A 25,298-nucleotide genomic window follows, 5' to 3' on the forward strand; every position below is an offset into this window, starting at 1 on the left:
CATTTATTTAGGATAGAGGCATAGAGAAACTGAGGGGGATATATATATATGGAGAGAGAGAGAGAGAGAGAGAGAGAGAGAGAGAGAGAGAGGCCTGTAGTACTATGTCACTTTTCTTGAAGCTGGAGGGGCTTGAACCTGGGTCCTTGAGCACTATAGTGTGTGCACTCAACCAGGTGTGCCACCACCTAGTCCCAATGTACTTAATTCTAACTACTGTATTCTACACTAGTTATGATATTATTACCAGTACCCTTGTATTTTCCTGTATCATTGCTATCCCACCAAATCCTTATAGATATAACACAACCTTGCATAAACTCTAGATTGGAAAATGTAAACACACACACACACACACTAGGTAACAGCACTAAACTTGAATTTAAAACTTAATGGGCTTCCATTCTAAGGAAGGATTATATACTACTAATATATAACCAAAGGGGGTATATTTATCTAATATATATGTATATATATACATAAATGTATATTATTCTATCATTTAATTTTCAGATAAATAGCATCTAACTTAAAACTCTCCTGCACTTCAGGTGGGAATGTAAATTGGTTCAACCCCTGTGCAGAGCAGTCTAGAGAACTCTCTGAAAGCTAGAAGTGGACCTACCTTTCGACTCTGCAATTCCTCTCCTGGGGATATATCCTAAGGAACCAAACACACCCATCCAAAAAGATTTGTGTATTTCAGGTCGGGGTAGATAGCATAATGGTTGTGCAAACAGACTGTCATGCCTGAGGCTCTGAAGTCCCAGTTTCAATCCCCCATACCACCATAAGCCAGAGCTGATCAGTGCTCTGGTAAATAAATAAATAAAAAGATTTGTGTATGCCTGTGTTCATAGCAGCACAATTTGTAATAACCAAAACCTGGAAGCAACCTAGGTGTCCAACAACAACAGACAAGCGGCTAAGAAAGTAGTGGTACATATACACAATGGAATATCACATAGCTATTAAAAATGGTGAATTCAACTTCTTCACCTCATGTTGCATGGAGCCTGAAAGAATCATGTTAAATGATCAGGCAGAAAGAGAAGGATGAATATGGGATGATCCCACTCAAAGACAGAAGTTGAAAAATAAGAACAAAAGGGAAAACACCAAGCAGAACTTGGATTGGAGATGGTGTATTGCACCAAAGCAAAAGACTCTGGGGTGGGGAGAGAGGGTTAAGGTCCTGGAACATGACAGCAGAGGGAAACCTTTAAGAGGTTAGATTGTTATGTGGAAAACTGAGAAATGTTACACATGTACCACCTACTGTATTTTACTGTCAATTGTGAGCCATCAATGCCCCCCAATAAAAATAAAAAAGAACAAAAGAAAAAAAAAACTTTCACTCCCTTCTGCAGAGGAAGATCTGTAAAATGAGTTTTCAAAAGTAGACTACTTCCACACTACCCCCATCCCCACCTCTACTTCTCATGACCCCCTTAGAGACACAGGGACAGTGCATGGAATTTGGAATTAGCTACACAGAGGCTCAAACATCAGTTCTATACTTTAGTATTTGCGAGGTACCGAGAAAATTATTTAATGTCTCTGGAAAATAATTTCTTGATCTCTATAATAAGGATGCTAATAGCTCTCTTGAAGGCATAAGGATCTGAGGTAATGTATGTCAGTGGGTGCTACTTGGTGACACTTCAGAAACAGTGGTTGTGATGAAGGTGACAGTGACAGGGAAAGGGACAAAAGAAAAAAAGGAGGAGGAAGATGGTGGCCTCTACTTCCTGGATGTATTTTGTATTTTAGAGTCTCCCTCTTTAAAATATTTTCATTTACTTATTATTGGATAGAGATAGAGAATAATTGAGAAGGGAGGGGTTGATAGGGAGAGAAAGAGACAGAGAGACAGCTATAACCCTGCTTCACCACTTGTGAAGCTTTCCCCTTGCAGATGGGGATGGGCCTGGGACTGGGAGCTTAGGCCTGGGCCCTTGCACACTGTAATGTGTGCACTTAAACAGATGCACTACCACCTGGCCCCTATTTTAGAATTCCTCTACAAAGCATGGCGGAACTTGACTATGAGAGAGTGAGACACTGAGCTAGAGGAATAAGGACTAGTGGTGGGACAGGAGTTGTGGACTAGGGCTGAGGAGGGTGGTTCCATGAAGAGGCACCATTTAGCATATGAATTTCTGTCTTGAGCATATGTTTACACATATTCATGTCCCTAATACTATGAGAAAAAAGCATTTACAGAAATACTTCCAACATTGTTAGAGGAAGCAAGACTATTCTGTTTCTTCGGAAGGACTGGACTTTATAAGCAGAATGAGCAAAGCCCCATCTTCCTTATGGGGCTTGATCACAAAATTTCCAATTACAGAAACAGGCTAGACAGTTTGCTCCCACTGACACTTCTAGTAGCTGTGAGATACCTTATGAATTACAGAGGAAAAGCCCAGCTCCTTCCTGAAGTCAGAGAGTTAGACCATACAGCCAAGCTGGGGAAGAGATGCTGCTTTGGTTTCAGACATGCTCAGTACACCAGGATGGAGGAAGCCTCAGGCTATCCTGCACATACCTTGAATGACAGTCATCTGAAGCCTGCCTAGAATGCCATTCTGTTTACAAATACATACTGCCTGCTGCACTACAGGACAAAGCAATTCCTGAGGAAAGCCTGAAGACAAATGATTCATGTTAAAAGAGGCCTCTATATCACTTAGGTGATGACTCCACAGGCATCAATTAAACATGGAAAAGACCTGTTCTGAGGCATGACCATCTGGCATTTCCCAGGAAGCTGCAGTCGATGGTTGGTAAAACACAAATGATCACAGCCATAAAGGGATTCAGTAGCCCTCTTCTTACTCAAAAACAAGACCCTACAAGAACAACGAACCTGAAAGATTCCAATAGGGATAGCCAATAAAGAAAAGACTGCCATCTGCAGCCAGTAGTGCATAGAAAGCAAAGATATGGGGTTGCATGAGGTCATCTTTTCAGCCATCAAAAAAGGCAGACTGTACCCTGGAAGGCTTGAGAGTTTGTCTGGCACTATGGGAGTGAACATCAATCACTATGTCTCAAGGTGAGAGAAAGGATTGGCAGTAGTCCATCCCTGCTCCTAGAAGTGCTTTTCAAAGACCAGCATGGAGGATTCTGCCCAGTACACTGGGCCAAGATCACAGAAGTTCAGATGCTCTTCTCTAGAAACTGCACTTTAATCAGTTTTTGAATGGAAGGAAGGGGTACGCCTAACAAACTGACCGAGTGGCAACACTCAGTCATCACTCACTGGTGATAAAGCTCCCAGAAGAGACAGTAGCCGGAGTAGAAGTAAGGTTCTAGATCATCCTGGCAGACTTAGTTCATGTATAGATAAAGCTTCAAACACCTCCACCTCATAGCACCATTATACTGCCTGTGAGGAAAGCTTTAAGTTTTTATTTCTGGCTATTACAATTACAGACACATATATGTCTGTGTACTCTGTCCTAGTTCTGAACCTATTTCTAATGCTAATCTGCCCTTTTGTTTATCTCATCATATGCAAGGTCAGATACATGAGAAAGAAAACATTTTCCTCTAAATTTTGATTCAGAGCTAAAATAAAATAAGCTAATGACATCCCCTTCCCCATCCTGAAGAATGTAATAGTCTTAGAATGTAGGCATGAGTAAAAAAAAAAAAAAAAAAAACCAAGACATAAACAATAAGACACAAACTGTGTTTCCCTTCCTGATTCTCTTCTGCCAGTGACCCAAGGTGTTTAAATTCCTTTACAGCAGTTGTTCAGGTGTTAAGTTTTTGGTTCAGAAACAGAAAAACGTTTAAGCTAAGGTCACGGGCAATTATTTTTCTCAACACAATAGAAAAGCAACACAAACCATGAGCAACAGTAACATGGCAGATTTCAACACAGTGGGAACAAGTAGGAATCGAAGAATACCTGGGATTGCCAGATTGGAAAGGGGGACGTTGTGAAGGTGAGGGGAGAGTGAAGCCATCCAGTCAGCATTGCAGACCTCCGCGGATGTCTTTGTCCCGCTGGGGTTGGGGGAGCAGATGGTTCCCATCCTGAGTTTCCTCCTTACCGTCCTGACTGCCAGCATCCCTCTCTGTCAGTAAACAAACTGCCCAGGTATCAGCCCAGTGTCTCTTACTCAGTGCTCATCACTGTCCCAGCTCTCTAGACATTTCAGGGCCACATCTGTCACTCCAGTCTTTGGCAAAAGGCCTTTCTATAAGGGTGTGTGTGTGGGGGGGGGGGTGGATAACTAACTGGTTCCTTAGCCCCCAACACCTTTACCCCCACCTTCTCTGGCCCAGTCTAGGTTCCATTCTTTTAATCAGCTCAGTTCCGGCTCTTAAACTTCTTACGTGCCCCTCTCTGGAGCCGGGGAAGGTAAACCTCTAGTGATGAATCTTAGAGAAACTGAGTGTCCCGAGGAACAGCCACGCCCGGAGCCACTCACACGACAGGTGCCCAGACAACATGTAGAGCAGGCGGCGGGTCTGTGCACACGTGAGCGCCGTAAGCACCCACGTCGACTTGATCGATCTCCGCTTCTGTGTGTGTCACTGGGCTGGCACCTAGTTTCTGGCCTGCCTTCAAGCCCTCCCCTGGCTTCTCACCACAGAAATCCCTTTGCCCCGTGGCTTCCTTGAGGCGCCCAGAAATGTAACCGGCAGCACCCAGCCTCTCCGCAGCCCCGCCCCGCACTGCCGGGCAGATTTGCAGGGTGAGGCGGTCGGTGATTGGCCGCTGGCGGAGCGAGCTCCCATTGGCCGGCGCCCTTGCGGGGCTGCCCCGCGGAGTGGCTCCCACCCCTCTACTGCGGGTTCTCCCTCCTTCCGTCCATACTTTCTGCCTCCCATTTGCTAGTCTGGAGCCTAGGCTCCAAATGCATCAGGGGAACAGGCAGTCAGTCAAGTCTCAGCCCTTCTTTCCTTTAGCCTTTCAGATGTTCAATGTGACCGTGACTGCAAATGCTTCTTTCTCCCCTTCTTGCTTTTCAAGGAGCTGGAGAAGCGTGCGCACACATATGAGCACACAGCACAGATAGTCTTGCCTTTTCAAACCACAGAGAAGGCAGAATTTACACCGTAACTAGGCCAGAAAAGCTCCTGTATCTTTTGTATGAATGACAAGCAGGAAGGTTGGTTTGTGTTCCAAAGATTACATAATCAAAATCCACCTCCACACCGCTTCTCAGTAGTTCCATGTTACTACTCCCATTCTACAGAGGAAGAAATAGTATTTTTACATTTGAGTCTTGCTGCTAAATTCCTTGCCCTATTCTTCGGGGGGGAAAAAATCCTTAAGCAGGGACGATTGCTACCGTGGTGCATTTTCAGAGATAGTGTGCAAATCTGCAGGTATTTAGGGTACAGTTTATGTGATGCCACTGTTTGGATGGTATATTTTTGAAGCAAGACCCTCAATTCAGGAGGCCTGTAAGCACATGGATACAAATCCCTACTTCCTGCAATGTCCTCTATTCTTTCAATAGTGGTAACTACAGCGTCTCTAATGATATGAGAACATTTTACATCACTATTCATATAAACATCTTAGCTAATAAGTAAATCAAGAAAAGTATTCTGATCTTATGAGAGGAGCACTGGAGGACTTCAAACCAGGAAGACCTTCAGTAACCCTGACAAGGCTATGAAAAAAAAAAGAAGGAAAAAAAAGCCTTTTCATGCCTTTGACTCAGGTTGGCGCCTGGCGCCCACACTTCTAACTGGGGATAGTAGTGTGGTATCTTTCCCTCTCTACCATTGTCGGTCTCTGTCTTTTCCCTTTTATCTTAAAAGGTTGGCTACCTTTGAAATATAACTAAAATATGCCTACTAACTATCTACAAAATGGAGGACCCCCCCCCCCCCCCCAACGCTTCACCTGCACTATTCCAGCCTTTAGGTCCATGATTGTCCAACAACTCGTTTGGTTTTGTATGTTAACTCTCTTTTCAGCCACCAGGTTCCAGATGCTAACAGATTAGACCAGACTTCCCTGGACAGACAACCCCACTAATCTGCCTTGGAGCTCCGCTACCCCAGAGCCCTTCCCCACTAGGGAAAGAGAGAGACGGGATGGGAGTATGGATCCACCTGTCAACGCCCATGTTCAGCGGGGAAGCAATTACAAAAACCAGACCTTCAACCTTCTGCATCCCACAATGACCTTGGGTCCATACTCCCAGAGGATTAAAGAGTAGGAAAGCTATCAGGGGAGGGGTTAGTATACGGAGTTCTGCTGATGGGAATTGTGCGAAGCTGTACCCCTCTTATCCTATGGTTTTGTCAATGTTTCCTTTTTATAAATAAAAAAAATTTAAAAAAGGTTGGCCTGGAGTAGTGTAATCCTGGTTATGAAAGAAAAAAAATGTACAGCCAACTGGTTACTTATAATTCACAATCCTCCTGGAAGAAATGATACTAAATGACAGCTAATACTGGGACAGGGTGGTAGCACACCTGGCTGAGTGCACATGTTACAGTGCTCATGGACCCAGGTTCAAGCCCCAGTCCCCACCTGCAGCGGAAAGCTTCATAAATGGTGAAGCAGTGCTGCAGGTGTCTCTGTCTCCTTCCCTCTCTATCACTCCCTTCCCTCTTGATTTCTGGCTGTCTCTACCCAATAAATAAATAAAGATAATGCAAAAGAGTTTTTTAATGAAAGCTAATACCTGTGAAGGTAGATAGCATAGTGGTTACACAAGGAGACTCTCATACTTGAGCCTTCAACGTCCCAGGTTCAATCCCCTGTACTACTATCAGCCAGAGCTGAGTATTGCTCTGGTGAAGGAAAAAAAAAAGCAATGTAACTTTAAAGTTGATACCTGGTGTACATCAGATCATATATAATTCAGGAAGAATAGACTTGAATATGTGAATTACCAAAAAACAAAACAAAAACTTTTTTTTTTTTAGAGCAGGTGTTATTCAGGTCAGGTCTGAAATTCTGACAAAAGTTTCTGCAAGTAGGAATATGTGAAAAGTTTTGGTGTGATAAAGGGATGTGAAACTGAGAAAATGAAGGTAAATTATGGCAATGGATGAAAGACGTGACAATCAGAACACACACTAGAGTGATAGTATTTGCAGTAAGTGGGAAATAGAATTCACTCTCTTTGAGTCCAGTGAGTTAGGACTCTTAGTATTCTCATTTTATTTATCTGTTTATTTTTAATGAATAAACATATATTTTATATTTTTAGAAGTAGCTTTAAACTTTATTTCATAGGATAAAGAGAAATTGAGAAAGGAAGAAGATATAGAGGGAAAGAGAGAGAGAGAGAAAGAGACCAACAGCACTGTTCCACTGCTTGTGAAGCTTTTCCCCTGCAGGTTGGAAACTGAGGGCCAGGTGTTTGAACAGAGGTCCTTGCACATGGTAACTTAGAAACTTAAGTGGCCCAACTATTCACATTTTACAAAGAACACTGAAGCTTAGATATGAAACCCTGCCTAACACCTCATATCTAGTTAGTAACAACTGTGAGTCTAAGTCTTTCAATCAAAAAGTGCTGGTGTTTCTTACCATTTGCTAGAATTATTACTGCAAGCCTGGAAATTACTGCTTATAAGCAAAGTGTATTAAATATCTTAGACTCTTTAAAATCTGTATTAAAAAGGTCCATTGCGTGTTTTTGAGAAAAGTACTTATAATTATTTTCATCACTTGAAATTCTTATAAAATTGTTCCTTCATCTTTGTCATACACAATCAAATCTGTTTATATGAACCCATCCACACATTTTGCAGTCATTTTGCATTTTTTTTTCTTTAACTGTGCTCCCTTTCTCCTGGTGTCTGTGCTAGATGGGAAAGGAATGAATCTCATGGATAACTAGAACCCAGGTAAAGGGCCAGTCCAGGGATATTTCTGGGAGATAAGTGAAGTTTTTATAGTGCTTTGAGTTTCACAGTGATGTTTAGTCACAGTTGTTTATGTATTTTTTTCTTCCCTTGCGCAAGTGTGTGGGGGGGGGAGGGAGGATGAAGTGAGGAGTCAGATAAATGAAAGATGAGGTAGAGTACAAGACTGCTTTGCTGTGTGACTCATATCAGCAGAGTTTATCCCTGCTTAGCAGCCTCATTGCCCCAGGACAAGCCTGAAGACTTTGGATACTAATCAGTATTAAATGAAGGCCTTCTGACACATGGGTGGTACTGAGGATGTGATGATAGCAGCAGCAATTTTCTCTAGGAAGAGTGACATCATCCCAGCAACTGAACAGTCAGAAGCCTCCAAGGAAGGGAGGTAAGGAAGCACACTGCCTTGTGAACATACACTTCACCTCAGGTATTCCTGGGCGTCAGAAGTTTGAGGCAAGAGCTGGAGTAGTTATTTCATTGATTATGAGTAGCATCACAGATCATGGTATTGCTATCCATATTTTCATATCTTAATGAGTGTCTTTGAGAAACTTATAACAGCAGTAGGTTGAACAGAATTCCATGATGTGTGGTGCCAGTGCATGGCCAACAACTGGGGCTCTGTAATGAGATGAGACTGAATCATTGCCTTAGCCAGCTATAAGATTGTATCCACTCACAACTTCTTCCCCGCCCCCCCTGCCCCCCCCCCCCCAAGTAGTGGCTTATGTGCTAAAGCAGTTTGGGACTTTCAAACATGAGGTCCCAAATTGGATCCCCCGCATTTTATGTACTAGAGACATGCTCTGATTTTCTTCCCTTTCTCTTATAAATAAATAAATATGTTTTTAAAATACTGTAGGGCCTGGGAGGCAGTAAATTAGATTAAGTATTGGGCTGTCAAGAATGAAGGCCTGAGTCAAACCCTGGTATCCTATGTGTCAGAATGATGTTCCTGTTCTCTCTTTTCTCAATAAGTCTTTTACATCATCTTTTTTTAAACTTATTATTTTATTTTATAGAAAACAGATATTGAGAAGGGAAGCTAGAAAAGAAGGAAGAGGGAGGGGAGGAGGAGGAGGAGAGAGACCTGCAGCATTGTTTCTGAAATTCCACCCCACACAGGTGGGGACCATGGATTTGAACCTTGCTCATGGTAACATGTACTCTCAACCATTTGCAACACAGTGCAACCTCTCAATAAATAACTCTTTAAAAATATATATTGTATGTACCACACTTGAAGGCTTGGTATCCAGGAAGATGTTTTTGTATTTATTGGACATCTTTTTTTTTTTTTAAATATGTATTTATTTACTTATTAGAAACATAGGAGGAGAGAGAAAGAGCCAGACATCACTCTGGTACATGTGCTGCTGTGGATTGAACTCAGGACATCATGCTTGAAAGTCTGATGCTTTATCTACTGCACCATCTCCAGTACCACTTTTTTTTTTTTCCTGGAACACTTGGAAAATTTCCTGTAATAGTGCCATGTTTCTGTAACAAGCTACAACTTAAAATTAGTTTAGTATCTATTTATTCTTTCTACCACACCATCTTCACACTCTCTAGCTACTTCTTGCCCCCACCCTTACTGTCAAGAATGGTAAATGCAAAAAATGAGGGCCCCAGTTAGCTGCAATGTGCTTGATTCAATATGTTATGGGGCCACCTTCTGGTAGGCATAGTATATTTCACACACAGTAAATTTCCTCTCTGCTTTCAATTACCCTAAAAAATGTCTGCACATCCTCAGCACCAAAATGAACAACGGGGGAGCTTAAAAATACAGACTTCTGGCTCAGACTCTAACCCATTAAACCAGATCACCTGTGGGTAGCATCCCTTTTTCTACTTTTTAAATAAGTTCCCTGAGGGATTTTTTATATCCCAAATGCTTTAGATCAGGACTTGGAAGTGTCAGCCTAGTTTTCTCTTCTTCCTCTCCCTCCTTAATTGCCTCCCCCTCACTAGTTAGACTACACAGAGTGACAAAGCAAGCAATTCTTCTCCATGTTGTTTATAAATTTATGCAATTAGAAAAAATATTGGCAGAAATAATTCATCTCAGTCTGAAAAATTCTACCTCTCTACCCCTGTGTATCCCACTACAAGGTTTCTGAATTACTGGGATAAAATCAGTTATTAGGAGAAGGTATATGTGCCAGTGTGTATAATATTAATCGCTTGAACTTCTATCATAATTAGAATAACCATTCTGTATTTGTTATGACCTAGCAAATTTAACCTTTCAAAGGAAATTGTTCTTTTTAATAATTAGAAATAGCATAATGCCACATCATCCAAGAAGAATTAAGAATCACAGAGCAAATGCCATCATTCTCTCCAATTTTATTATTAGAGTTGCAAATTCACACAAACAACCTTAGCCAAAAAATTCTCTTTTTAAAGAAAGCAAATAATTTGCAGTATATATAAAAATAATGAAATATTACTAATTTTTCCCCTTTCTTAACTCTCCGAATGTGAGGATGGATTTTTGATTTGGTTCTTAGGGAATTCAATCTACTTAAGTTTCCCCATAACTTAGACACATGTCTTGCTCCACCTTTCCAAAACACTGGAACTGGTCATGGAGGAAATTATAGTTGGTCTTAATCTTTTTTTTCTTTTTTCTTTATTTATTTCCTTTTGTTGCCCTTATTGTTTTATTGTTGTAGTTATTATTGATGTTGTTGTTGGATAGGACAGAGAGAAATGGAGAGAGGAAGGGAAGACAGAGAGGGGGAGAGAAAGACAGAAACCTGCAGACCTGCTTCACCACTTTTGAAGCTACACCCCTGCAGTTGGGGAGCTGGGGCTGGAACCGGGTCCTTGTGCTTAGTGCCACCTGCACTTAATCCGCTGTGCTACCGCCCGACTCCCCTAGTCGGTCTTAATCTTTTTGTGACCACAGCTTCCATTTCTATTTGGCAGCAATAGAGAAAATATAGTTCTTCCCACACATCTTTGTGTGTCAACCAAATATAAAGAATATTCAAGAAGTCAGTGTTAAGCAACATAAGAAAGAAAGGGAAACAAACATATGAAACTGCTCCAGGTCGCTGATTGTCAGAGAAATGCAAATGAAGACAACATTGAGATACCACCTCACTCCTGTGAGAATGGCATACATCAAAAAGGACAGCAGCAACAAATGCTGGAGAGGCTGTAGGGACAGAGGAACCCTTCTGCACTGCTGGTGGGAATGTAAATTGGTCCAGCCTCTGTGCAGAGCAGTCTGGAGAACTCTCACAAGGCTAGACATGGACCTTCCATATGACCCAGCAATTCCTCTCCTGGGGATATACCCCAAGGACTCCCTAACACCCAACCAAAAAGATACATGCACACCTATGTTCATAGCAGCACAATTTGTAATAGCTAAAACCTGGAAGCAACCCAGGTGCCCAACAACAGATGAGTGGCTGAGAAAGCTGTGGTGTATATACACAATGGAATACTACACAGCTATTAAGAACAGTGAACCCACCTTCTCTGACCCATCATGGATGGAGCTAGAAGAAATTATGTTAAGTGAGCTAAGTCAGAAAGATAAAGATGAGTATGGGATGATCCCAGTCCTCAACAGAAGTTGAGAAAGAAGAACAGAAAGGGTAATTCAAAGCAGGAGTTGACTGAATTTGAAGTAGGGCACCAAAGAAAAAAACTTGGTTGGAGGGTGAGGGTGAATGTTCAGCTTCATGGGGACAGGGGGTGGGCGGGGAGGGGAAGGGATGGGACACAGTCTTTTGGTGGTGGGAATGGTGTTTATGTACAAAAAAAATAAAAAAGAAAGTTAGGGAAGAGATGAGGGTCCGCAGCTGGAAACACTCAAACCTAATTTGGCAGCAATGAAGCCTTAATGTTCCATAGGGGAATGAAACATTTGATGTAATATTAAATTATATGATTACTATGGTCTCTCTAATCCTGTTGTGATTTTTCTTTCTTGTAGTCATTAATACATTCTGACTCCACACAGTTAAGTCTTTCATTCCTCTCATCTTTATAACCTACCCAGACTCACTGAAATCTTTGACTTCTTTCCCCAACACTGGCATAGCTATGACAATTTACAAATAAATATAGGTATAATAATGATAATAATAATAATTTACTGCTTTGGGAGAAACTTGAGATTGTGGTTAAGGGAGCAGTTTTCTAATAAGACCTTTGTTTCAGTCACACTCTCTAGCATCTGGGACAACACTTCAAATTTTTCTCTCTCCCCTCATTTGATGTTCTGGGTGAAAAGCTCCGACATTAGTAAGATAGCCTCAAAAAATACTCAGTGAAGTTCTAAGAGTAAGGAGGATGCATAGCCTGAAAAGCAGTAATTTTCAGTGCTTTAACTATGGAGAAGAATAAATGCTCATTGCTAGGGTGTGGCACAATGGTTAGTGTGCACATTACCATGAGCGAGGTCCCAGATTCAAGCCCACACCCCCAACTGAAGGGGAGCTTGGTGTGTCTCTTTCTCTCTCCCTCTCTATTTTCTCACCCCTTCCTTCTCAATTTCTCACTATATAAAAAACAGAATAGAAAGAAAGATAAGAAAAATGGTAGTTAAGAGCAATGGATTTGTTGTGCAGGCACTGAGATTTCAGTTATAACCCTGGTGTAAATAAAATAAATAAATCTAAATAAATATGCATTTCTGGGGGACCCCATAATAGCTGATCATTGTATTTTTGTGAAGTTTCATGGTTTATTTGTTTTTAAAGATTAATTCAGATGCATACACATATAATAAGGAGGTATCCATGTCTATTCATTTGAAAAGCAACCTTACACTTTCTAATGCATTTGTATTCCATAGACAAATACAGGATCTGAGTTTCCTTAACTGGAAGTAGCATTGCAAGTAGCATTGTTCCTTAACTGGAAGTAACATTGATTTGAACATTGCACCTAAGCAAGAGGAGCTGATGAAAAAGTTTGGTTTCAGTAAAATGGAAAATGCCTTCACAGTGTTTCTTGAACAAATACATATTGGTCAACTTGTATACCAAAACCTTCGTGTGGTGGATGAATTTCTCTTAAGAGAAGGGAAAGTACTAAGCCCTCAGCCCAGGTTCTGTGGTTGGAGACCTTCCAGCTGGGAGCCTACACCCATTACAGGCTTGTGTGTGGGCTCTGCCTACAGGGCTGTGCTGTAAACCATAAACTATCTCCATGACTTCCACTAAGATGCCAGCAAAGAGTCCTGCCAAATGGTTGGAGGAGGAACTAGAAAGCCTCTCTTTGGTGAAGTCTAGAGAGACAAAGCCTCCTATCCTTTGATGTGAAATGGTTTGGTGGAGAAAAAGAAAGTTTGCCCTGGAGTTCTGGCAAAATCAAAGAGTTCTATTCATTTCCTTAAGAAAGAAAAATTGATTGAAGCTCTGGTGGCTCTCAGCCAGCACCTAAGGCAGAATAACACCCTAAAATGAAACAGAAACTGTGAACTTGCAGAATGAATTCTCATTTACTTTCTTCTGAACTTTCAAATTAAATAATATCTACAGAACAGAGGAAAAAAAAAAACTCCCCCAACTACAGAGATCTTTGCATCTTATCATACTGATCATACTGTCTCTTGGTTACAATGTTTGGAAAATTGGTTTTGTGTCAACTTGATCTTCTGATCTTTTGTATACTTTGTATATAGAAATCATTTCAAACTTCAAAAAAGTTTGCAAAGATAAAAACAATGAAAAGAAACAAACACCATCTCTTGTTTCTCTTTTATCTGCTTTCTGTGTGTATGTGCATACAAGTATGCATACATGCATGTATGAGAATGTGTATATTATATGTACATGTGCATAACTATGTGTAAGTTATAGTCCTAGATATGTCATTGTCTGTTTCCTAACATGTATTTTCTCTTAAATAACTACAGAAAAGATTTTTTTAATTATTGATTTCATATGCAATAGAGAGAGGGAGTTGCACATGAAAGAGAAAGAAAAAGCCACCACTCTTGATACATGCAGTGCCAGAAATCAAACCAGGATCCTCAGTTATGTAAGTAAGCCTTGTGCTCTACTACTTGAACTATTTTCCAAGCATAGAAGAGTTAGTTACCAACACAATACCTTTAGTAGTCTTGCCCATAGTCTAATTTTGTCAGCTTATTTGACAAATGTCAAATTTCCTTTTGGCATGTTTCCCTCCAGTGAAGAAAAAAGTTGAGTTAAAACATTACAATTACTTTTCGTTTCATTTTAACTTACTTCAATCTGGATTATTCTTAAAGTCTTTCATTATCTTTAGACAGTTCTTATTTTATGTTTATTTGACATTAATTCATGATTGGAGTCAGTTCATTCATTTTTTGCCTCAATATTGCAAAGGTGATATTGCATCCTTTGTAGGGTGTCAGATCCTGAAAATCATTACGTCCATCTATCCCTCACTGGTAAGCTGATGTCTAATTTCTCTACTATGTATTGTTTGTTCCTCCATTGTTAATGATAAGCATACTTCAGGGATACACTTAAAAACTATGGAAATCAGGGTGCCTTGAGGTAGGTAGGAGCTTAATTGATCAAAATAGACTTGGTTGGTTCAGCTCCACACCAATAGTCTCTCATTTTCTTCTCATAACTAGCAGACTTACCTAAAAAAAAAAAAATATTGTGATGGGAATGGCAGACAAGAGAGATAGTCTAATTATATAAGTATCTTTCAACCATGCCCACAACAGTCTAATATCTAAAGCAAATCATGCCATGGAAGTCCAATGCCTAAAGCAACCAGATGGCCACACCTTGAGTCAAGGTGTGTTCATCATGCAGGTGGGTAAGGGAATGAATATTCCTGAACAACAATGTCATCTGTAACACTTTCTGTGGAAATGAGTGATGAAAATACTTATGTGTGACTTCTCAGTGAAAATGAAGGCAGTGATAAAGACATGCAGAAACCTTAAGAAATTGGGCCTAGTGTTGCTACTGTTAAGTAGAACAAACTCTACTTCTAGAGGACGAACTGCTGACTTCAGTCAGGCTCTGTAAACTTATTTTCACACAACTTTAAGGTATAGCTGGACCACTCATTTTAATCAAGTGAGGAAAATCACAGTCAAGGTGAAAAAGCAACTAAAATCCCCTCTGTGTTTGAAGTTTGTGAAAAACTCTGAAATACTGACTGATCTTCCTTCCAGGGATAAACAACTCTTCACCTTGTTGGAGATGCATTTGTAAATGCTGATTCCAACTTATAATTTATAAAACTAAAAGAGAACTTCAGATGTAAAAAAAAAAAAAAAGAAAGAAAGGAGGAAAGAAAGAGAAAAAACACTGTCAGGCACCAGTCAAATGGTAAAGTAAATAAGTGGAAACTTATATGACAAATGTTACACAGTAAAACTGTCTTTTCTCTTTACTAAAATAATCTAAACATTCTCCAGTTCTTTCCCTTTTTACCTTAATATCTCTACTCAGATTAATGTTTCTAATGAAATAGAAAAGAAAGCCATAATGAATTTTACAAAATAACTGAATTTTAAGTTGTATTGAATAAAAATAAAGACACATGAAACAACAATCATTATATATATAATTAATCTTCAAATATATATGCCTTCAAATATTCACCTGTGTGAGGATATATATATATATATATATATATATATATATTACCTTCTTTTTGAGAATCTTTCTTTTTATTGTTGAGAAATTATAAGGAATTGAGGGTTGCTAAGGCTGGGAAATATTAACTTAATATTTAAATAATAAATTATTTAAATCTTTTGGGCTGTACTAATTATCTATTATTGTGTAATAACGTGTACCCAAACCTAATGGTGTTAAACAAGAATGTATAATCTCACACAAAGTTTTTGTTAGGAAGTTTGAAAAGGTTAGCTTCATAGTTGACTTAGCTTAGGGAGTTCTCATTAAGCCCCCATCAAAAGGTAAGGTGAGATTACAGTTACCTGAAGATGTGACTGGGGACTGGAGTTCACTTCCTTGTCTGTTGAATTGACATGTGCTGATAGCTTGAGATCTTGGTTTCTCCACAAGTGAATCTCTCAATAGAGCTGCTTGAGTGACTAATGGCTTTCCCCAGTGCAACTGGTCAAAGAGAAATTAAGAAAGAAGCAATTCTGCATTTTATGATCTAGCCTTAGAGATCACACAGGTCATTTCTCAGTAATTTATTATTTGTACCAGAACTATACTGACAATCACTTTCAAGATTGTGGAGGTACATGACTCTTCTTCTTCTAGCATTTGGGAGTGAACACCACCCTAAATTTTGTACTCCAGCACTTCTCTTTGCCTTACCTTAGCATCATTCATGCCAACTGCTCGAGTAATCTGTACTCAGTGTTAGAGAGGGAAATGTAAAAGTTTGAATAGCAAGAGGAAAACGATCAGTGAGACATCTTGAAAGCTGATCATCACAAGATTCAAGCATCCACTTAGTGGGATTCCAATAAATGAGAAAGGACTTTCACTGGTTCAACAGTTTTTAAGTTTGAGGATTTCAGTCATCTAGAATTACTGATACCTGGGCCTTACTCCACAGAAATTTGATATATAGTGGAAGAATCATGGTTTTTAAAACAAATTATCCACAATTTATTCTCTGGTGCAATCAAATGTATAAAGAACTACAAATGAGCTAAAGGATGTCCTTAGTCCATACAAAATTTGCTTGTTATATCTATAAACAACATCTAGGGCCCCAAATAAACTCATCTGGCAAAGCATATTCCTGACCATATCCAGAGCCCTGGATTTTACCCTGGCATCACATATCATCATGGGTGACACCAGAGATCCAAAGATGGTTGAGTGGCACTGTGGTTTCTCACCTCTTTGTTTTCTTTCTTTCTCCCTGAAAAATAAAGAATAAAAAAATAGACTTGGGAAAGTCACTCAACAGTGGTATCATACATGTGCTAGGCTCTAGATTCATTTTCCAGTACTGAATGAAAAAGCATTTGGGGACCAGAAAATAGCATGCTCACTAGGTTGCAAATTTTGTCATGTGTGGGGGCCAGAGTTTAAACCCTGACACCTTATGGAAATGCCGTGGGACCTGGGAAGCTCTTGAGAAAGTGATCCTTGAAACTGTGAAATTACATATGCATGAGGCCCTATGCACTGTCTCCCCGCAAAAGAAAAAAAAATTGGGTCAGGGTTGTGGCTGGAAATTTAGTGTGTAAAGGACAACAGTAATTTACTCATACATTAATGGTTGCTGAGTACAAAGAAGGAAGAATACGATCAACTGATACTTCAATCTTCTACTTCTTAGTAGAAGATTGGTAGGAGAAAAAATATTGATAGAGCCAGGATTAATTCAGTTATAATGGTCTCATTTGAGGCTTTAATTTGTTGCAAAACAGGTCAAAATAGGTAAGCAGACTGAATGAATAAAGCCCTGGTTGAAAAATAGAGTAATGGGAATGAAATCAGTTGGACTGGTGTTTGACCACCTATCTAACTTTTTCTTTATCATTCAGTTACAGGGGAAAGTGAAAATGAGACTGATTTTTAGGTCACGTCTTTTTAGGCCAAATGCTATATCCATTAGGTTATTGTTGAGCACTTAACCCTTTTGAGTCTTCCTTATCTTATGGGGTAGGAGCCTGAGGTAGGAAAGAAGTGTAACTGGGGTTCTTATATAAAGTATCTTCTTGTCTTCTACTGGAAATAAACAACAGAATGTTAATACAAAGACTAATTACAGTTTCCCATTATTTGGAATTCGTGTTTCCTAACAAGAATTGCAATTGTCCTTTATTTTTAAGGAATACAACAAACCTCAGATATTATAATTTTGTCAAAGATTTACAATGTTGGCAGATGTCCAAAGAGAAGATCCAGTACAAAAAGAAAATGCTTCAAACCCTGATTGCTACCTCAACCAGAGAATTAAAATGAAAAATAAAAACACTACAAGTACTTAGTTAATGACAGCAGCAACCTATTTTGCAATTTGTACATCAGCAAGAAAATCCCTACAGATCATACTGGGTGTGAACGTGACATATTCTCTCACACTTTTTAAAATTCCAAGCATATGCAGATGAAAGAGTTTGAGTTGCTGGGAGTTGCTTTTGACATCCATTTCAGCTGCAGTGGAGGTCTGTCTACTAGTGGAGCATAGGATCAGTCTTCTGGGATGGGTGTGAGTAGAGCTTTGTTGTGTGACAAAGTTTCTAAGGTCTACAGTGTTTCCATCTCATGGCAAGGCAGATCACTTCCAATGGACTCTTGAATGCAAGTGTACTTGATGGGAGGTGGAGGTGGCTTGAAAGGTGGGGGTCTTTCCAGGCTAGGAACAAAACATAGCTCTTTCAATGTTAAGACAATAAAGCAGTGACTACAAAATGTTTTCTAAAAAGTAGTCATGTGCTTAGGGAAAAAAACCAAAAACTAAAAAACAGGAGAATACCCGCAGTAGATCTCTCAGAATGTTTTCTTAATCTACTGCTCATCAATTTTATATTTCCTTTGAACATCATGACAATACCATTAATTTATATTTATATGGAATTCTTGTCATAACATTATTTTTATATAGAAGTTGGATATTATTGCTATCACTCTACAGATGAAACAAAGGTGAAGGGATTTTCATTCTTGCCGGAGAACCAGACTCAAGTCTTTGTTGTAAAAGAATAGTTTAAGACTTTTTTCTCTCCATTTTTTTTATAGAGAATAAGAGACAGAGAGGGAGATAAATACCAGGAGCACTGCTCTATGAAGCCCCCCAGCCCCCTGAAGACCAGGGCTTTGAACCCAGATCCTTGTGCATGGCACATGTGAACTCTACCAGGTGAGCCAACAGAGTCTAGATTTAACTCTTAATTAGAACCTATGGTCTCCACAGAAAGTGCTTCTCTTATGTGGGATACAACATTCCTGCAGACAAAATTATAAACATTTGGGCCTAAACCCATAGACACATGAAAAAATGTTGTACTCTACTTATCAGGAGAGAACTGCAAATTAAAACTACACTGAGATATCATTTCACACCTGAGAGAATGGCTTCCAACAACAACAAATCAGGAATGACAGGTGTTGGAGAGGTTGTACAGAAAAAGGAATTCTGCTACACTGCTGGTGGGAATGTAAACTGGTGATGCCCCTTTGGAAAACTCTATTGACAGTCCTTAAACAAAAATAGAATTACCTTATGTTCTAGTGATACCACTCTTAGCCATTTATCCAATGGACACTCAAACATTAATTCAAAGGGACATATCCACCTCTATGTCTACAGCTGCATTATTCACAATAGCTAAAGAGTGGGAGCAACCTAAATACCCATCAGCAAATGACTAGCTAAAGAAGTTATGACTAGCTAAAGAAGTTATATATTACATGAAAAACTACTCTGCAATTCAGAAAGATGATAGTGTGTCCTGTGGGACAAAATGGGTAGAAACTGGAGGTGATTATGCTTACTGTAATAAATAAAGAGATGAAAGACAACCATTAGATGCTTTAACTCATATGTGGAATATAGAAAACTGATACACATTAACTTGTGAAAAAAAAAATCAGAAGCAAGCAAACTGTTTCTAAAACTTGTGAGAAGTCCAGTGGTTACATTTGGGAGGTTAGGGGTGGGGATACAGAACTTTGGTGGTAGGTGTGGTACACAACTATATACTGTAATCTTTTGACGTTGTAAACTACTACTAGTTATAAATAAAAAATTATAAAATAAGCCTAAAAACTGAAGTTTTTTTAAATAGTTCTTTTGTCAATATCACCTCCTATCTTAGCCGTATGGAGGTGATAAGTCCCTGAGTTGGTTGGTACTTGACAGATGATGCTTTAGTCTCTGTTGGAGAAATACTCTATTTTAACCAGATGACTTCCTAACATAATCTTTGTGACACTTACTGTCTATTTTAGCACAACTTTTCTCTTTGAACAGCATGGGGTTTAGCTGTATAAATGTTCAAGCTTTGTTGACAGCAGAAAACAGGAATGCATTTCGAATATCACCAATGCCTTTTAGTCAATTTATCACATCTTATTTTCTCTAAGATGACATAGAAATAGGTAGATAGCGAAATATTTCTGATGTATGTACAACAACTTCATTGGACACTTTGTTTTAAGTTAAGCTTAGTTTAAAAGGTGGACACAGTTTTATGACATTTGACTTTTCATTTTTAGGGAAATTATAGTTACATCAAGGTCATACAGTAATCAAAGTGTAATCCTTTAACAAAAACCCAGAATTTTAAGCTACTGGGTTAGTGTTTTATTTGCCACAAAATCCTGCCTGTCTATAGATATAAAACCTTCTGGGATACTCTAAGAAAAGCAGAAGAGAAAATGATGCACAATGTTATTTCAGAGAACAATAGTGAAACATATGATAAATCAGCTGGGTGTACTATGGGATATCTTCTAAAGATAGTCTCATCCAGACTGATAAAATTCAAGAAAGTGAAGCTTAACCTTACATGCCACTTCAGGTTGCTGAGTGAATGGGAGAAGAATTTTGGAAAACAGTTTAATTAAATAGGAAAGGGTCAGGGCTCTGTTTATTTTCTTTTCTCCATGGGGAGAGAGGGAAGGGGTGGAGGGGAAAAACACATTCTACTGAAAAGCTGCTGGGAATTTCTTAAAATTACCTTTGAGGGGCAGGGGAAAAAAATTACCCTTTTCACTCAATTTCACACTTGAGCATCTAGGCCAAGCTGGGCCAAAGCAGTTCAGAGACGCATGAAAATGAAAATATAATGAAGATTAGGAGACAAATATGTTTAGTTTTGAGGTGAATTGAGGTTTAACTGTCATTTCATGCCTACTGACTTGTTGCATGTGATGTGTGCTATAACCTAAACTGGCAGAGGGGATACCACCTGAAAAGTTGTGCATCTAATCCCAACTATATGGTCTGGGAAAGCTAGAAAGCTTCTCTGAGCTACTAGGTCTGGTAAAGCTAGAAAGCTTCTCTGAGCTACTAGGTCTAGTAAAGCTAGAAAGCTTCTCTGAGCTACTAGGAGCCTCTTTTGTTCCAGTGAAATATGAGAGAAACTTCACAGAGCATTACTATCTAAAGTACTTAATTGGAAGGACATATGCATCCCTAAGTTCATAACGGTACTACTTAAATAGCCAAAATATGGATTTAACCCAAATACACACCAAAAGATGAAATGGCCAGATAAAGAATCTATGGAACTAAACATATTAAAAATGATTACTTTCTGGGAGACAATGAATGGAAATTGAGGTGATTAAACTAAGAGTGATAAGAAAGGAAGTAAATTATACTCACATTTCTTTTTGGTACTGACACCATTTTCTCACTCCAAGGGCAAATATCATCAAGCAAGAAAAGAGTAAAGCTGCTACAATAACCGGCCAGGACATTTCATCTTTGGACTTCTTAACAATATGAACTGAAAAGGGCATAGAGAATGATGGAATTTAACACTAAGCTTTGGCAGTGGGAAAATAGAGAAATTGAATAATTCTTTTTACCCAAAATGTGTTTTCTTCAAGGACCAGGAAACATCATTAACTACAATCTTATCCCAGAGCTGAGCAGTACTCTGATTCTTTCACAAAAATAAAGATATAAATTTAAAAAAATAATAAAAATTATATTTGTGTGAGGCTAGGTGGTCATGAACATAGTGAAGTGCACACATTGTAGTATGCAAGAACCTGGGTTCAAGCCCCCAGTTCCCCCCTGCAAGGGGAAAGCTTCTTTGAGCGGTGAGGCAGTGCTACAGGTATCTCTCTTCCTCTACCCCTTTATCTCCTCATTCCCTCTCAATTTCTCTCTGTCTCTATCCAAAAACTAAATATATGTAGTAAAATTATATTTGTGAATGTATTTTCTTGCCCATGCTGATCCCACCCAAACATACCACATTCACTATAATTTCAGCATTTGAATGAATTGTATAAATAAAACAAACAACTTTCCAAATATCATTAAGTTCAGACCAAGTCAATGTAAATTGCATATGCTGGAATGTCTTGTTCTTTCTTTCATCACTAAAGCAAAATTAAAAAACAAACAAACAACCAAACCTTCTTAGGAAATGAAATTGTCAAGGTTGATCTGGCAGAATTATATAGGAACATTTACAATTGCATAATTACTTTATTTTTTCCTTTTAAAAGATTATTTTATTATAATATTAAAAACTGAAATATTTGGACCCTGGGTCAGATATATGCGTTAAACAGTTAATTGTATCTATATATTTTCTTCAAGTTTGGGAGCTACTCTTTGCTCTAGTTGAGCTTTCTAACCTTATTCTCAATTCTGACACTACCTTTCCAGACAATATTTTTAGGTCACCTGCCTGTTAGTTATGAAGATCAAGCAAAAATTACTAAAGTTATGGCCCCTAGGAGCATATGTAAAATAGACTTCCTAGCTTCCATTCATCCTAAGATCCTTATTCTCATCTGCTCTATTCCAGCTTCATGGTTCCTGTTTATTAAACATTTTGTTTTGTTTTATATCTCACTACCTTTCAGCCACCAAGTTGCAGATGCTACTATGATTCCTTCCTGACCTTCCTGGACAGATGAATTCACCGATGTGCCCTGGAACTTCACTTCTCCAGTGCCCTATCCCTCTAGAGAAAGACAGACACAGACTGGGGATATGTATTGACCTGCCAATGTCCATGCCCAGCAAAGAAGCAATTTCAGAAGCCACAACTTCTACTTTCTGCATCTTATAAATAATTTTGATCCATACTCCCAGAAGGGGGTAAATGTTAGGGGAAGATGACCTGATGGTTCTGAACTCTAATGCCACCAAGACCATAAAAGAGAAGAGGGGAAAAAAAAAAAAAGAAGGACATTAGGACATTCAGAAATAATAACAGGTGTAGGTGTGATTATTTAGAAAGGGAGAAAACGCAGGACCATAGTACAAAACTGGGCAAAAATATAGAAATAGATTGCAGTACATTGAGCTCCATAGAGACAGCACCAGGGCAAGTGCGAGCCGGAAGGGCACTGGGCAACTCTGTGCCTCGCAGAGGAAAAGTAATTAAACATGGGCAAAGAAGATCCTTAAGAAGCCAAGAGGCAAAATGTCATCATATGAATTCTTTGTGCAAACTTGCCGCAAGGAGCACAAGAAGAAGCATCTGGATGCTTCAGTCAACTTTTCAGAATTTTCTAAGCAGTGCTCAGAGAGGTGGAAGACCATGTCTGCTAAAGAGAAAGGAAAATTTGAAGACATGGCAAAGGCTGACAAGGCCCGTTATGAAAGATAAATGAAAACTTATATCCCCCCTAAAGGGGAAACAAAAAAGAAATTCAAGGACCCCAATGCACCTAAGAGGCCTCCGTCAGCCTTTTTCTTGTTTTGTTCTGAGTATCGCCCCAAAATCAAAGAACACCCTGGCCTATCCATTGGTGACGTTGCAAAGAAACTGGTAGAGATGTGGAATAACACTGCTGCAGATGACAAGCAGCCTTATGAAAAGAAGGCTGCTAAGCTGAAGGAAAAATACGAAAAGGATATTGCTGCCTACCGAGCTAAAGGCAAGCAGCAAAAAAATATAAAGCTACAATGAAAAAAAGATGCCTCTATTTCCTCATCCACACTAGAGGTAATAATTTCTAATAGCTAACTATATATTCCACAAGAATTTTTTCTGTGTGCATATCTAGGAATAAGTGAGATGTACCCAGTCTTCTCAAATGACTGGAGAGTTCCTGTACCAAAATGTAATTAATTGGTTTCTTAGATTTTGATGATTTGATGATTACTTCTAGTGCTGTTCTTTCCTAACAATACTTCAATGAAGTTCCAGATATACTACAGATAGATCATTAGTTTTTCAAATTACACAGGATATTTGGGGGAAATGCAGTTATGGATGAGAGTTATCTAGACTGATTTATTCTTTCATTGCTTCAAACTAGATTGTGAACGGCTTATAGCTGGAGATGAGATCTTTGATTTGTTGCCGCAAATTTATTGTATTGCTTTCATTGTAAAGTCTCAAAAAGTTTCAATTAACAAGGTCTTGAAAACGCAGACCAAAAGACAAACAAACAACAACAACAAAAAAAAACCTTGCATTTAAAATATTAGTTGTTATTTCTTTTATGTTGCATATTTGCTGCAGTCATAGAACTCTGTTATGCTGTCACTGTTTTTTTTTTAAACACACACATTCAGGGATTTGAGGTTTACCTTTACCTCATCTCTATCAAAGCAGACAATAAGAAGATCCTAGAAGCTCACCTAGTTCCAAAGCACAGAACATGCCATACATTGCATGTATGGGTAACTAGACAGTTCACATGATTTTTTTTTTTTTTACAAAATAAAAGGAGGAAGAAAGAAATAGGCCAGTAAATATTATCAGGAGTAAAACAAAATTTTAACACAGTTTATCAATCCCATATACATAAAATAAATTTGAGAAAATAGACTAATTCCTGAAATGGCTTAGACCACTACCTCACATGAGTTTTAATAAATATAATATTATTATGAAAGAAATAGCCATGTACATTGATAAACTAGGACTGAATAGACTGTTAAAATAGCTCATTTTGCCATGTGCACAACCCAAGTTCAAGACCTACCTCCACCGTGTTGAAGAAAGCTTTGGTGTGGTGTTCTCGTTCTCTCTCTCTGTCTCTCTCTCTTCTCTATCTCTGTCTAAAAACAAATAAGTGAACTCAGGACTGAACAAAATTTATCTTACACAAGTCAAAATTTAGTTAGCATTTATACAAATAATATGGTGGGATATTCTTAAACTTATAGAGAAATGCAAAAACAAGATGTAAGAATAACATGGTGTTAATATACATTCCTACTAACTTACAGTTTTATAGATCACTAATCAATATGAGAGGGGAAAATTATATTGAATGTCTGAAACTGTTTAATGCATAGACCTCGGTTCTGAGCATATATTCCTTCAATCTAAGCACTTAAGGTTTCAAATTAGTAATCAAAATTGAATTTTAACACTGGGCATAAATTGTTAATACATTTCTTTTTTTTAATATCAGATTACCTATAATATTCCTATCTCTGTGGATACTGTTTCAGGCCTTATATATGCTACCTGTCACACAGAAAGCAACCTATGTTTGTGAACATTTTCTCTGCCTTTGCTGCTGATGTATTCCTTATTACACTGACTATGACCCTAAATATGTTTCTAGATTAAGGCTTATTTCTTCTAAACATGCATTTCACATGCCTTACTACCCTGCTAGGTGAGTAATTGTGGAACGCCATATGTACCCTTAAAGGGCTATTTCTCAGACATGAACAAAACACAAGGAGCTTTATATATTTTAAATTTTGTACAGCATAATTCTAGTCATATAGCTGCTAAGTGTTACTTTTCTCCACAGAGCTATTCCTTCTCTAGCAGATGCCTCGTGATTTGTCTAGTCTTTGTGACTGAAATAGGATTACTAATTTAAGGCATGGGGTATGTTTGTTCT

The 25,298-nt window shown here is 38.7% G+C and overlaps 2 protein-coding genes and 1 pseudogene across 3 annotated transcripts in view; 1 reads left to right on the forward strand and 2 right to left on the reverse strand.

Moving 5' to 3' along the window:
- The window catches only part of PLCXD2 (phosphatidylinositol specific phospholipase C X domain containing 2), a 63,941-nt gene extending 59,257 nt beyond the window's left edge, over nucleotides 1–4,684 (reverse strand). The window contains exons 1-2 of one of the 2 annotated variants that reach the window (XM_007516332.3): nucleotides 4,289–4,684; nucleotides 3,923–4,091 (exon numbers count right to left, since the gene is read on the reverse strand). In XM_007516332.3, the coding sequence (XP_007516394.1) occupies nucleotides 3,923–4,085 (163 nt within the window). In that variant the 5' untranslated portion in view covers nucleotides 4,086–4,091; nucleotides 4,289–4,684. The remainder of the gene's footprint in view (nucleotides 1–3,922; nucleotides 4,092–4,288) is intronic. The other variant, XM_060198402.1, reaches the window with a different exon arrangement.
- Nucleotides 4,685–17,584: 12,900 nt separating this feature from the next.
- Nucleotides 17,585–25,298, reverse strand: part of CD96 (CD96 molecule) — a 70,495-nt gene continuing 62,781 nt past the window's right edge. Inside the window, exons 13-14 of the mRNA XM_007516333.3 lie at nucleotides 21,121–21,244; nucleotides 17,585–18,144 (exon numbers count right to left, since the gene is read on the reverse strand). Coding sequence (XP_007516395.1) covers nucleotides 18,036–18,144; nucleotides 21,121–21,244 — 233 coding nt within the window. The 3' untranslated portion in view covers nucleotides 17,585–18,035. The remainder of the gene's footprint in view (nucleotides 18,145–21,120; nucleotides 21,245–25,298) is intronic.
- LOC103107539 (high mobility group protein B1-like) lies at nucleotides 22,870–23,395 on the forward strand (annotated as a pseudogene).

This window comes from Erinaceus europaeus, chromosome 9, assembly GCF_950295315.1.
Source record: "Erinaceus europaeus chromosome 9, mEriEur2.1, whole genome shotgun sequence".
Taxonomy (NCBI): domain Eukaryota; kingdom Metazoa; phylum Chordata; class Mammalia; order Eulipotyphla; family Erinaceidae; genus Erinaceus; species Erinaceus europaeus.